Source organism: Archocentrus centrarchus, chromosome 4 (genome assembly GCF_007364275.1).
Source record: "Archocentrus centrarchus isolate MPI-CPG fArcCen1 chromosome 4, fArcCen1, whole genome shotgun sequence".
Taxonomy (NCBI): domain Eukaryota; kingdom Metazoa; phylum Chordata; class Actinopteri; order Cichliformes; family Cichlidae; genus Archocentrus; species Archocentrus centrarchus.
The window spans coordinates 25,608,643-25,623,853 of record NC_044349.1 but is presented as its reverse complement, the minus strand read 5'-3'; the positions used below and the strand labels follow the sequence as shown (position 1 = coordinate 25,623,853).

Genomic DNA, 15,211 nt, shown 5'->3' with positions numbered 1-15,211 from the left:
GCAGGGTACTCTTGCAGTTCTTGTAACTGTGCGAGTCTGTGCACTCAAGCACTCTCAGAGTCAACACACGCTCAAAAGCAAGTATAGATTTTAAAGGTTTGAAACATAGCATTTGCTGCTCTTTTTTCCTCATTGCTTGTTACCCTCACTTTCCTAGAGGTATAAATCAAAACACAGCATGAGGGAAACCCCCATCCATCTACTGACCCATCTCAATCAGGCTAACCATCCAAATTTGTGTGGTTGTGGATTCAGGCCATCAAATTTTACTGCTGCAAATAAAAGCAGTGACAAGAAACATCTTTCCAGTTGGTTGTTTTTGCAGTTTTGTTTATACTGTGAAATTGACCTTAGCTTTAACGCGCTCTTATGTAAAAGCTCGTTTCTTTGGGCCATTACACCAGAAACACCAGACACAGAACAGTGGTTACCATTAACCTTGAAATGACGGTGTGTGTTGTATCTGAATTTTGGTGTGTTTTAGCAGTCCTCTCACTATCTGTTTCTCATAACTAGCATTTCAATCTTATTGTTCACGTTTTAATTAAATGTTAAAGGGTGGAACAGATACTTTAAGGGGATTTATGGTGGAAGTTTATGGATGGTGAGAACTGTATCAATATAAATGTGTCTGGCTCAGTGAGCAGATGTGTGTAAAAGGCTGTCAGTTCACTTGCTCTGGGGATTACCTGATTGTAGTTATCGTACTACAGCTAAGTAGATTCATGGCTGCACACTGATAATACTACTTGCAATACTGGAGATGATGCAGCTTGTGTCTCTGTTTTACTGTGTTTCCACTCATATGATTCACCTCCAAAAAAACTTTGGGTTTTACTGACAAATGACTTCTAGGTCATAATCAGATGATCTTGACTTGCGGTTCTCAAACCCACTGTGGCATACCCCTCCACCAGAAGGTTACTCACAGATTTGTTATCATTCATTAACAATAAAAATGATGCAACTGACAAAAAGAAATCTAGTCCATTTTTTGTGAAGGTCAACACGATCACACCAGCAAACTCCTGTTTGTTTTCCCAGCATATGCTTTCATTGCATATCTATCATCTGGTTACCCCCAAACCTCTTCCTTCAGCCCCCCCCCCCCCCCCCCCCCCCCCCCCCCGCCCAGTTTGAGAACCACTGCTGTTGAGTCAGATAGTCAGCAAAGTGGCTTCCCACAGTGGGGAAAAAACATCTTTATGGTTGTCACATCATGATAGGCTCGTAGCAGGTTTTTAAGGTCTGATCTCATGAAGCAGGAGGCAACATGTTAATTCTTATATTCTGAATGAGTAATAACATTGTAATGGCAGTAAGTGTCAGTTTAGCCACTAAGAATGCACATTAATATTTCTAAAAAACCTGAAGATACTAATTCAGGTACCTTTTTCCTTATCCTCCACTTTGCTGTTTTATGGTATTATCTAAATCAACTTTGGGTTTCTGATTGTTTGTTTGTTAGCCAAAGTGAAATGATGGGCTCTAAGAAAATGCTGGTTGAGCATCAGTTTCAATAGAACAAAATAACAGATTGGTTAAATGTGAGGGTTCTCTTTGCACTGCAGTGAAACAGTAACTCTGCAAACATTTAATGACCATCTGAAAATGTCAAAGTTGTTTTTCCATTCTCCTCAACAGTTCTGTGGGGATTAACTGAAATCCAATTAAAACTTTCTTTGCGAATGTTTTTCTTCAAATTCACACTTTTTTTTTTCTGTAAAACTGTTCAAACCAAAGGATGACATGCAAATTTTTCCAATTACAGAACTTTTTGAGAAAAATAATCCAATACAAAACCACAGTTTAAAGCTCAAGTCCAATGACATCAGACTGCGGCCTCGTCAGCCACATTTAATAACCTCCACTGTGTGTCACTCCAGCAGACCATTTCTAAAGGTCACAGATTTCATCCCATTCTCCTGACATTCTATCACTCTGAGCCTCAGTAATCACCACAAAGCTCGTGATTGTACAAGGGGGCAAAAAGTCACAGCTGCTGCTACTTACACTTTCATAATTTGCATGAACTTCCATAGAAAATGTCTGATTATCGCATGGTGGAAATGTTCCAACTCTCTGTGACATTTGCTTCCAAAAATTCGAGCCGCTCACCTCGGAGGCACAACACCTGAGCTCACCCAGTGGCACTGCTCCGTTTACCAAACCGCACCGGTCCAGAACCGCAGCTCTTCTGCTTTGGTGTGGGTGCAGTTTCATCGTGCTGTGATCTGGACTCTGTCAAATGAAGAGTGTGTATGTGTGTCAGGTGAGGGCTGTTGGGAATACATGTGGTTCCCTTTGACCAGACCACTGACTTGGTTTAATGCCACACTGGTTTCCTCAGTGGGCTCTTCAACAGGCTGTGATGAATAAGAGTCTGAGCTACAAGACACACGAAACCCTGCTGTACTGTCAGGAGGAAGGATGAAAAGAAAAAGAAGGAGACAGAGACAAAAAGAAATACAAAAACCCAAAACCAAGCAATAATACAAAGAGCAGAGAACAGGAACTTACAAATACATAGAAGGGACATTATGTTTGCAAGAGGCAACATTAGCTCAGTGAGACACCTTTAACATCTCCCAAAAAAGAAGAGAAAAGGGAAGAAGAAAAGTCAAAGCTGAGTGGCAGAGTGGCAGCATCACAGAAGTAGAGACTTAATATTCTCCCCCTCATAGTGTGTGATTAAAACCACCACATCCACTTCCCCACTATTATCATTTGCTGCTTCTGGCCCCATGCCTGGCCCTCCACCACCAGCCCCCACCAACGTAGCCGTACTAGACAAACATGGCCTGGATGGGGTGTCTCACTGCTGCCCACAGCCGCCAGCAGCACGCTACCGCTTACATGACATCACTGCTATTTAAAGAAAATTACAGTAGAAGGAGATGCAGACAGTCTGATTTTACTGATTACCTTGCTGGCCTACTGCTGCTGGCTTCCAAGTATACCACACAAACAGGCATGTGCTTCCTCACACACACACCTACACCTTGCCAGATAGATTATAGGTTTTCTGTAAGTAATCCCTTTACTGTTCCAACAGCAGCAGCCACAGCCACCAGGTCGAGACTGTGTGTGTGTGTGTGTGTGTGTGTGTGTGTGTGTGTGTGTGTCTTTCTGTATCAGTCTGAGCCTTTTCAACACCTGAGTGGAGACAGGAGACGTTTTTTTTTTACCACACAGCAATAAATTAGTCTAGGCTATAGTTTGCAGTAGCCCCTGGACTTTGGTTTGGTCTTCTAGTACAAATATTAAAGGTAACATTTTTCTGGATATGTGAGTATATTTGTGTTTTTAGGAGCCTGATAATGTTTTCTCAGACTCAATGTGTGCGTTTCAGGTTGATTGGAGGTGAAAGCTCATGTGCCTTTTACATTTATTTCAAAGAGGTATACCCTTAGAGACATTATTACAATCAAGACAGGCATATTTCCTGTAGTTGGTTTGTGTGTGAGCATAAGACGGCATGAGAGGGGGTCATAGCAGTGCTCTGCTACTCCCGTGACCTTTCTTCTTCCAGGTTTACTCCTATGTTTGGTAGCAAAAGTTTACAAAACCTTAAACCTGACTTGCAAGTTTGCTACACAGGTAGTTTGAACTGTTTGTTTAGATTTGCACCAACATTATTTTACTTGATTTAACAAAGAAGGGCAGCTATAATCATAGCTGGCTATGAATCCATGCAAAATCCATCAAAAACACTCAGAAAATGGGTCATACTGGCAAGCTTGATTTAATATAATTAAAGGAGTTGAAATTTTATATTTTTTGTGAAAATTGTTCTAACAGAACCTCATTTTTCATCCTAAACTAACAAAAAAGCACAATCAACAATCCTAACCTCATTAGAAATACTCTCTACCCCCTCTCTTGCTAATTGCTTTCATTTATTAAGATTTATCAATCTGAAGACTCAATAACAAATGACTGTCTTGAATAGTTATGTGCTGAGATATTAAGCATTCTCAGTAAGATTGCACAAATGCTTCACAATGAATAAGAACCCTGCCCAAACTGATCTGGTCTGTTCCCTTTATAGCTGCTCACCTTCAAGAGAGTGTCTCTGATGGTTTCACCAGAAGCAAAATCGAGCCTCCTGTTGGTCCTCAGCATTTACAGAAAAATGTCATTAAACCTTCTCATGTGAATTTGTTACAACTAGCAGAAAGAGGGAATTCTGTAGTATGAGGAAGACACGGGATGGCCAAGTTGTTATGGACTGGCTGGTTTTGTTCCAGACAGGAAAGCAATTAAAAAAAGTTGTGATTTATTATTGTGTTTTTGGCCATTTGGGGGAATCATTCATTTGCTGTTGTATCTGTCACCACCGCCACCGCCACTTTAACTGTTTCACCTTTTACAGACTCAGAAGAAAAACAATTTACCTTCAGAAACATTACACAGTTTATGTGGCAGTGGCTAACTTTGTCCGCCTGACACTAAGCAAGTTTAAACAATGGGTTTGCTGAATGTAGCTGACTGCTGCAGCTCGGGAAAGGGCCAACCTGTGGGCTCAAAAACTAAAGCAGAGATCCAGGAAAACTAAAGCACTCTTGGGATATCTGAGAGAAATTGCACAGTTGGGTTATAACTCTCTGCAGCACAACTCGCATGCAAATACTGATTGGTCTCTCATCTCATTATCATTTGTATGGAGATACAAAACTCTGGCTGACTTCGCCCTCCTCTACCTTCTAATTCTATCAATCACTGCCATCTTTCTTCCTGTTAATACAAACCTTGTGGCCCTCAGCAGCTGTAACAGTCTGTCCTCCATCTCATTGAGCTTGTGTTATGATTTCTCAGTTGAGCTGTTATGATAGAGATAATGACCGCTGTCTCACTTCTCCTGAACTCATCGCTCTATTTAATGCACTCTGAGTCTTGTTATATCCAATTATCCAATGTGGAGCACGACTTATCTCTGCATTTGAACTTCCTCCTGCCATGAATACATTAGTAAAAGTGGAACTAGATGGGTTTTATGCACAGTGGAAGAATTTTGGCCTACTTCAAGTTCATCTCTAACATTTGGAGGCCCATCAGCAGAAGATGATTTCATCTCCCATTTAAAAAAAAAAAAAAACCGAAAAAGAAAGGAAAAAGCGGAATTACACCCTGGAAAATAAAGCATACATCTTTTATTATTATGCTGCAGATATTATATATGTGCACCATAATAATAAAGCATACATCTTTTATTATTATGTTGCACATATATAATATCTGTAAATAACAGGGTGCAATAAAATTTTTATGGGGAAACAAAAGTCTTGGAATAAAAAGGTTACAGATTGAAAATTATGGTGTAACTAGTTCTCAAATCCAAGGTACAAAGAAAACACTAAAAGGGTGAGCCTATAAAATTATTATGGTTTAGAGAAGTGCGCTTATGGTACGACAAAACCAAAGCCGTAATCGACTTAATAGATGTCACAGCATTTTACCCGTATAGATTCAAAGAGCAATAATTGAATATTCATTCATTATTGTATCACTGTACCCAGTAACAACTGGTTTATTATTAGTTACATTTCCAATATATATCTTTTATTTTGCAACTTCTATTAGTTCTATTAATACATCCCTTTATATGTACCCTGTAATTATGAAATGTTTGGACTGTAATATCATGGTTGTGATCTGAAGCATTACAGTGAACTGTAAGTCATGAACAATTTATGGGAGTGATAAAACTGGGATAACTGGTCCAACAAATTGTGTTATGACACACATTTATTTGGCTCTAATTGGGCTTCTTCATGGACTTGTTCTAGTTCTGACGTTATGCTGTAGCCTTTATAATAATGAATAATCATTCTCATTCTTATGTCACAATGCAGAACCTCTTAGATACCCACACCTAACATTGTTAGCACTAGCTAACAATCTATGTATTGTGGCACTGAATTTACTACTGTGAAGCATCTGTGGAAAAAGAAACCAGAGAACTTTATGACTGAGTGCGCGCGCACAAACACACACACACACACACACACACACACACACACACACACACACACACACACACAGTCACTCTGTTTACGTGTTGGAGATGGAAGATTAGCCACTCATGATGACAGTTCTGCAGGCAAATAGCTGTCTCGTTTAAGAAGGTGCAGGGTGATTTACAAGCGAATGTGTGGCCAGTAAAGGAGGCAGATGCCAGTAGCTCGCTGTAGCCAGGATGCAGACAGAAAGTTTGTTATATATATAGCATCCCATGGTGAGGACACAGATTTTTTTCTACTTATTTGTTTTAATGAGATTGGACCTTTTTTCATAGACAGAAGAGACAGGGGAGCTGGTGCCATTTTCACCCCCTGGCATCCCTGGCATGCTGCAGTCAGGCACTCAGAGTATGATGGAGAGCCTGAGGTACGGATCAGATGACCTGGACTCAATAAGAAGTCTAAGTTGGACGGATGATACAGAATATTGCCAAGAATTTATCTTCCTCCTGCTGTCACTATTGTTCTCTATCAATAACCTCTCCTATTCATTTCGTCTTATGGCATTGCTTTCCCTCAACTCAGCTCATACTCTATTTCTAACACTGCCCTCTCTCTTTCTCTCTTTCTCTATTTTTTGTCTTTCCACCAGGCCTACCCTCTCAGCTCTTTAACAAAGAAGCAGCCAACAGTGCTGGTGATCTGTGGTCCAGATCAAAACGGTTCTATTGGCCTGGTGTGTGCCCGACACCTGCGCATGTTTGTAAGTAACCTAGGAAGTACATAAAGGCAGGAGTTATATTCAACAACATGATATATAAAAGACAGTATGGGGCTGACTGAGTCATTCAGACTATACAAGAAACTAATCTTGCAAATGATTGCATCATGACTAACAAGGGATCCCATATACGACCCCACAGTGTTTTACAGAATTTCATTTCAGCTCCTGTAAATGGCTCTGAGCAGTTATCCCATTACCCTCTCAGCAAGAACTCTCAGACAGTCATGATATCATTCTATTGTTACTCTCGTTAAAGCCGTCTTGTGCTTTGCCTTTGCAGCCATGATGTGATGTCGTGGACCATGATGTCTGCAGCTTAGACCGCACACTGACTGACATTACAATTTTTTCTTCGAGGAGTGATCCATCTTCACTGACCCCACTACACATCATAACTTTGAGCATCTTTTCTTCTGAGTAGGCTACATGGTGCTGTGGTCAGCCCCGGTCTATGACTTTATTACAAGGGAAATTTTGGATATGTGTTTTTGGGCTCTTTGGCTTAGAATGGAATGCATCTATACACTTTGCCATATGTGTCTGATTTACTAGATTTACAACACATTGATAGTTATGATTAAAACCATGTTAGTCTGACTTTATTTAAGCTGCCCACTGGCTCTCTGTGGAGAATCTCTCCTCCTTCATCTCCCACTCGGTCTTTTTCTTCTCAAGGCCAAAAACAAGGTCAGAGGTTAGGCTTGAGGAGATATATTTTGCCCTGGAATTCCAGAAATGAATAAGGAGCTTCTCCATAGCTTAACTTAAAACAACTTTAGGTACTGATTCCCTGTTTTAAGCATATGCATTGGTTTTATGTCTGCTATTGTATCGTGTTTTTTGTTTCTAATGTTTTTACCTTGTGTATCCATAGTTTCTGGTGTATTTTTCCCCACAGTGAAACATTTACTTCATATTGAAAAGTGCTGCATGCATAAAATTTTATTATTATTTTTAAAGAGTCTGCACACTGCACCGGCCCGATCTGGGACCACACTTGTCTGAGTTTCTCTCGAACTTGAGAAACTTGAATACTTACTTTGGACTGTGAATCGCTCTCTTGGTGTAAGAGTGTATGTTTTTCATGGTGTGATGTGATCCCTGTCAGCACGATGACATGCAAGTATACACATGAGACACACTTTAATGCATACACACATAGACACTCATGTGCAGCTACAAACCCTGATGCAGAGCTGCGAATGTGATTAGGCAGAGCATAGAAATGAATGATCATTTGCAGGTGAACAGTCCAGCTTGCTTCTCACGTCACTCCAAGACAGCCATGTTAACAAAAACAGGTTGTGTCTGAATCTGTTATGCATTCTTTAATATTTTCCACTGTGTATGGTGGAGAACACAATGCACCGTACCCGAGGGCACAAATATTCCTTGATCAAAGCTAAATGTTTGATGAGGAGAAACAACTTCTACAGTGGTCATTAGTTCTGGTGCATTGTTCATATTAACCCTTCATAGGGCACTCACTGAAATCCTTCAGAATTGAACCTTTAGAATGTTATTGGAGTGGTAATTACTTTTGTGACAGTTTCAATGTTTCAGTTTCATGTAGAAAATTAAGGTCAGTGTAGTTACCATATTTGGTTCCTTGCCCATAAGTAGGAAAAAAATATATAATATCGTGTATATATAAAAAATACAGGAAAAACACATATTTTAGAACACAGATTCTTTACAACATCACTTTTGCCAACATTACAACATACACATTATAAAGACCACATGCTTCTTAACCTTACTGAGGTGTGGTATGGGCGCCATATGTAAAGTGTGGGAAATTACCAAAAATAGTCACTTGTCCTCTGATTCAAGAGGAACAATGCAGTTTTTGTCCTGGTCGTGGAACGCTGGACCAGCTCTTTGTTCACTTGAGGATATTCAAGTGCGCGTGGGAGTTTGCCCATCCATTCTACATGTGTTTTGTGGACTTGGAGAAGGCATTTGACTGCGTCCCTCAGGGTATCCTGTAGGAGGTACTGCGGGAGTATGGGGTGTCTGGCCCGTTGTTGCGAGTCATTCAGTCCCTGTACAGCTGCAGCGAGAGCTTGGGCCGTATAGTCGGCAGTAAGTCAGACTCGTTTCCTCGGCTGCCCTTTGTCACCGATTCTGTTCATAATTTGTAGGTGTAGCCAAATGGCGAAAGGCTTCCGCCTTGGTGGCCTCAGAATCTCATCTCTGCTCTTTGCGGATGATGCGATCCTGTTGGCTTCATCAAGTGTTGGCCTCCAGCTCGCAGTGTAACAGTTCGCAGCCGAGTGTGAAGCAGCTGGCACGAGAATCAGTACCTATAAGCCTGAGGCCATGGTTCTCAGCCGGAAAAGGGTGGAGTATCCACTCCGGCTCAGGAATGAATTGCTACCCCAGGTGGAGGAGTTTAAGTAACTTGGGGTCTTGTTCACGAGTGACGGAAGAAGGGAACGGGAGATTGACAGACGGATCGGGGCTGCGTGTGATGCAGACACTGCACTGATGTGTCGTGGTAAAGAGAGAGCTGAGCATGAAAGCGAAGCTGTCGATTTGCCAGTCAATCTACGTCCCGACCCTCATCTATGGTCAAGAGCTTTGGGTAGTGACCGAAAGAACGAGAGATCATATCCCTCGGCTGGCCTGGGAACGCCTTGGGGTCCCCCCGGATGAGCTGGTAGAGGTGGCTGGGGAGAGGGAGGTCGGGGCTTCTCTGCTTAGACTGCTGCCTCTGCGACCTGGCCCCAGATAAGTGGAAGAAAATGGATGGATGGATAGTGCTCTATAAGCATTCACCACATGGAAACTTATGACATTAGTTATAACACATGTAAATCACTATTTTAATTAGCAGCTTTGTTATTTTTGTTTATAAAATGAAATAAGATACAAACACTGGGCAATTATGCTTGACTAACTAAAATTTTACATTCAAAGTAACATTTAAGACATTTCTTTGAAGTGTCTAAATGTTAGTTTTTTTTTCTTTTATGAAAGGGGACATGTTATGCTTCCAGCATATATTCTTTTACAGTGTTTGATGTTCATCATAATGAGGTCAGCATGTGTTAAAGCAATCCCTCTGAGCCAAAAGATCAAGCTTCAGACTGCTCTAAATGCTTGTTTACCATCAACTTCCTCTACTCTTGCGTGAGTTGATGCCCGCTCACGATGGATTTCCTTATATGTTCAGTTCTGTCTGGGACTTATAAGCACTGTTTTTTTTTTGTTTTTTTTTGTGCAAGCCAGGTGAGTGGCAGCCAATCAGAAATTAGTGGGGGTTTTTATAGGTTGGGAGAATGAAAGAGACAAGCACTAAAACTACTCTGACCAGCTGCATGAATGAGCAAAATAAACTGTATAACAATTTCTGTAATGAAATGAGTATAACAAGTCTCCTTTTAAAGATTTGAATGTCTTAACTGTGCTGCAGACCTCATCCCTTTCTTGCTAATGGGCTGTGTGTAAAAACAGAGTACTATAAGACACCATTATCCCTCAGGGAGGGTAAGTGTAACCCTGTTAGAACTGAGCATTAGCTGGAGAAAGACCCTTTTTATGCTGTGTGCTTGTTTCTGTCTCATGGCTCATTTCTCTTCACGCTCAATGACACTGACAGTCATTTCGAGCTCTCCCTCACTTTCACACATTTTGATGGCCTAACTACTGATGAGGTCACGGTCACGCCAGGGGCACAGGCTAACCACAGGAGAGATGCAGGCACTGGATTGTATTCAGCTCGCCCCTCTGCTCTGTGGAGATGATGGCAGTGGCTGCTAACTTGACAGATCACCACAGTTGTAGGATAGCCTCAGCTGAAACACTTTTAAAAACATGTTTTTATTTATTAAATTACTCGTTCTTACTGCAAAATGTATCGTTATTCAATAGATTAGGTTGTTTGATATACATATATATTTTTTTTTTTGAGAAAGGGGATAATTCAACACATGAAAATACTGTTATTTTAATTACTTGAATAGTTTCACCAGTTCATTACTACATTTTAGAGCAATTTTTTTTTCTATCAACCTTTTATTGTCTAATTTTTGTGCAAACTGTAGCCTTGGTTTCATGTTCTTGTGGTGACTTTCATGCTGACTGGAGTGGCAGCTGCTGCTGTAGCCCATCTGCTTCAAGGTCCACATGTCCACATCAGTGGGTCATCTTGACCATTTCTACATGTCTAAATGCACTTGCTGCCATGCAATTGGCTGATTGGTTATTTGTATTAACAAGTATTTGAACAAACATTACAAATAAAAGTAGAATCCTATTTAAGTAAAAGTTTGGAATATTATCAGCAAAAAAAAAGTGCTGTAATCACCCGTGGGAGTAGTATAGTTTCATATTAAAGATATTAGATTGTCAGTACTGATGCAACAATACATAACACACATGTAGGCAATTAAACACTGTCTTATTCTAGAATTAATAACCCCATTACTCTAGTTGCTCTTTATAGATTATATTAATACTTAGCCCCAACCAAGCTCTTCAGCTGTCTTTTTTGTGGATTACCCACAGCTCTTTCTTTAGATTCAATTAGATTCAATTGTTACATTTATGACACTTAACATAAATGACTTGCCTGAACTTGCAAACTCACTCAAACAAACACTCCTTTCCCAGTCTACATCAGGATTTCACAATTCAGTGTGAGAAGATGGACATCCCTTTCCTCTCCTATCTCCCTACAGAGGTCAACAGACCACACTTCAGACCCCACTTCTGTTCCTGGGATTTAAGATTTATGTTTGTGACTGTGAAAAGGTCACAGATCACAGCTGCTTTCTGCTGAGCATCACAGACCTTTCAGACTGCAGGGGTCTGGATTTCTATTCTACGTAGCTTCCACTTCATAAGAGAACCATTCATTCAGGAAGCAGACTATAAAAAACTTCTACTTCTGATCACCAGTCAACAGTATTTTCAGTTGTACTGCACACTAAATGAAGGTAACACTTTGTAATACAGCCCGCAACTAAGCCCATAAGTACCATGTATTTTACAGAGATATACCCTGTAAATAAATTTAAATTTTGCATAATTTCCGGGACTAAGGCCATAAGTAACCTGTAATTACATGTATTTGCACATACTTTACAGTGATATATCCTGTAAGTAAATTTAGGTTCTGCGCAATTTCCGGGTATTTTAGACATATTATGTAGTGGCTTAAGCTAACTTAGATGTATTATACAGGGATGTATCCTGTAAGTAAATTTGGGGGCTGCGTAATTTCCAGGACTAAGGCTGTACTTATTACAGGGTACTTACAGCCTTAGTCGCTGGCTGTATTATAAAGTGTTACCAAAATGTATACTGAAGCATTATACACATTGATACATGTCAGTGCTGGCTGAAACAACATAATTATTAACTTTTTCTTCATTTTCGTGTTTTTCTCCCTTTCTTTGTCCCCTTTTTCCATGGTGCCTCATCTGGTTCAGGAGTACGAGCCCACTATCTATCACCCAAAACGCTCCTCTCACAGTCTACATCAGGATTTCACAGTTCAGTGTGAGAAGATGGACATCCCTTTCCTCTCCTACCTCCCTACAGAGGTCAGCAGTTCCTTTACAGGAAATCAAATTTGACAGAAACTTTAGTCGTGTTCTTGCAAAGATTGATTGTAAAGTTTAATATCTATTGATTTAGAACAACATTACTCTCACATACATAAATAATTTAAAATAATTCTCTCTCTCTTTTTATTTTCTGAACCTTTTTTAGCTGATACCTTTAGTTTTTTTTCGAGCCTGCTGGTTGCAGGAAATATGGCCAGTTAATTAGCCAGCTATAGCAGTGGTTGTGTTTTGCTTTTGTTACCTTTGGACCTTGTTTCCAGCCTTTATGCTATGATAACCTACTTGGCTGCAGTCTCTAGATTTTTATTTAATCACCAAATAGGAGGTGACGTGACACAGTGATGGAGTAGTTTGCGCAGTAACATTACTGCAACTTGCAAGTCAACTGAGATCTTTCTTTGTGGCGTTTGTGCTCTCCCTCCATCTGTGTGTGTTCTCTCTGGGTGCTCTGGTTTCCTACCACAGTCCAAAGACATAGAGATTAGGTTAATTGGTGATTCGAAATTGGCTGTGGGTGTGAGCATGAATGATGGCCTGTCTCTCTGTGTTAGAACTGCGATGAATTGTCAAACCCTTCCAGGTTGTATGTAGCTTTTCACACAGTGTCATCTGAAAAATGCTCCAATGAGCAGTTAAGAAAATGGTGATATATTGTCATTTACTTCTATCTCTTTGCTTCTCATTTGCAAATGAAAGGGAGTTTACTTATAAACAGTCTTTTCAAATGGGGATAGGATTAAAAAAATGTTTTTAGTTATCGCTATTCTTCATAAATACTGGACATCTAATGGCTGATAGTGTCTAACACATTCTCACCCCAAGTAGTGCTATTCTGTAAGAGACCGTTGATGTACCAGATATGCACAAGGGATCCCTCAGTGTCTATGCATCCGTGGAAGCAGTATTGAATCCCAACAGTTCTGGCAGTGGGGATAGCAGACTTCCAACCTCAGTCTGCAAAAGGAGGCGATCAGAAGTTTTCCAGTGGTTTGTGTCCCATTTGGCACCACTGTGGCTTTTGTTAACTTTGTTTTGCTTTGTTGTCACAGACTAATTGGTTTCAGTTATACTCACTTTTCACTTTTGCTCACACTCACAATTTAAAATATTCCCCTTCCCAATATTATCCCTGAATGTTGGAAAATGATGTTTAAATCTGATGCCTAGGGGTCCTGAAAAAGTGTCCATCAGTGGTACTGACAGCATCTGATGCTCTGGGAATGACAACAAGCTGGCTGTACAGACTCAAATCCTCACTGAGGCAAATGTTTTACTTCTGTACAGATAAATCTGGACTTTAGCCACTGGAAGGTGATTCAAGTGAATTGTGTACAAGAAGTAAGCTTTTCATTTTATTCATACGGAGGTATTTTCTGCTTAGGTGCAGCTTATAAATGATGCCTACAACCTAGTGATTGATGCCATGCTGGGCCCAGAAGCAGACTGTGCCAACATTAAGGAGCCATACTCTGGTATTCTGGTCACTCTGAAGCAAATCAAGATTCCCATTGCTAGTGTGGATGTGCCCTCAGGTAAGTGTTAACACAAACTGTAGATATAAGTCTTGGGGCCCAGAAACATAACATGATAAATTAGCCTCCAGGCAGCTCCCTCAGAGCCTTGCTTTAACAGGTAGAGTTTTTCCAAGTCTGGAAGCACACTTGGAGAATAACTCTAAAATCAGATCACTGTGAGTTCATCCTACTCCAGTTACAATAGTTGCTAAAGATGGCATAAAATTATCACAGTATTCCTTTCCTTAAATACATTTTTTGCTCTTTTCCAGGTTGGGATGTAGAAGAGCAAAGTCAGGATGGGATAAACCCAGAAGTTCTCATCTCACTTACAGCACCAAAGAAGTGCGCCGTGAGTTTCACGGGGAAGCATTTCTTGGCCGGACGTTTCCTGCCCTATGACATCCAGAAAAAATATGAGCTTAACCTTCCAGACTTCCCTGGCACAGACTGTCTCATAGAATTGTAAGATGTGGAAACACAAGAGCCTGTGTGGCCACACCTCATTTTGAAAAGAAATGGTTAATCTATTCTTTTGTTTTTGTATTTTATAGACTATCTCAGTGTGATTTAATGTTAACATCTCAGTTGTGTAGATCAGGCTATATTGAGCTACAGTAGGAGGATTAATATATAGAAACTGTTGAGTGATGTCTATTTAGGGAATGGCATGAGGAGTTTTGTGTCAGTCTACTTGTAAAAGCTGTAGCAATGCACTGTTTTCTGATTACTTTGCAAAAGAAATGTCTTTTCCAGACTCAGCAAAGAAAGGTGAGTTTTCTGTTGTGGCAATCTGAGGAATGTTTTATTGGTTTGATACTTTTTCGTTCTTCTGCTTGACTTTCTACCAAGGTGTGCTGCTGAGACAGATTGGTGTAGGTCGGTAATTACATTTTTCAAATGTGTTGTGGGTTTGTCTGGTCAGCCTGCACTTTTGCATAACTTTTGTTTCAGTTTCCTCATTTGCTTTACATTGTCCAATAAAAGAAATTCTCTAATTTCAAAGAAGTGTCCAATTTCTGGTGTTTTGCTTTTCTTCACTTTAAATGGCACTGACAGCTTGACTTTAAAAAAAAGAGAAAAGATTAAGGATGCATGCGAATAAAAGCTGCACTAATCAGCATTTTTTATAATGTCAATATCAAATAACTATGCGATGCCATTTGTAGTGACGAAATAAGTGAAAAATTACAAACAACTCTGCTGTTTCCGCCAGCTTGATGTGATCTTTTGGTTTATTCTGGGTCATTGTTTTGGTTTTCAGGTCTGCAATTCTGCTCACGTTAACCATGTTTCCAGCTGCATGGGGCAGCTGTTTTCAGTAAATAAGATCTAATCGAAACCCACTGGATGCCAGATTCCCAGAACCAAGCA

General features: G+C 40.2%; 1 protein-coding gene across 2 annotated transcripts in view; it reads left to right on the top strand.

Moving 5' to 3' along the window:
* Positions 1-14,845, top strand: part of yjefn3 (YjeF N-terminal domain containing 3) — a 53,903-nt gene extending 39,058 nt beyond the window's left edge. The window contains exons 3-6 of one of the 2 annotated variants that reach the window (XM_030727446.1): positions 6,616-6,726; positions 12,186-12,299; positions 13,705-13,855; positions 14,110-14,845. In XM_030727446.1, coding sequence (XP_030583306.1) covers positions 6,616-6,726; positions 12,186-12,299; positions 13,705-13,855; positions 14,110-14,306 — 573 coding nt within the window. In that variant the 3' untranslated portion in view covers positions 14,307-14,845. The remainder of the gene's footprint in view (positions 1-6,615; positions 6,727-12,185; positions 12,300-13,704; positions 13,856-14,109) is intronic. The other variant, XM_030727447.1, reaches the window with a different exon arrangement.
* Positions 14,846-15,211: the final 366 nt, after the last annotated feature.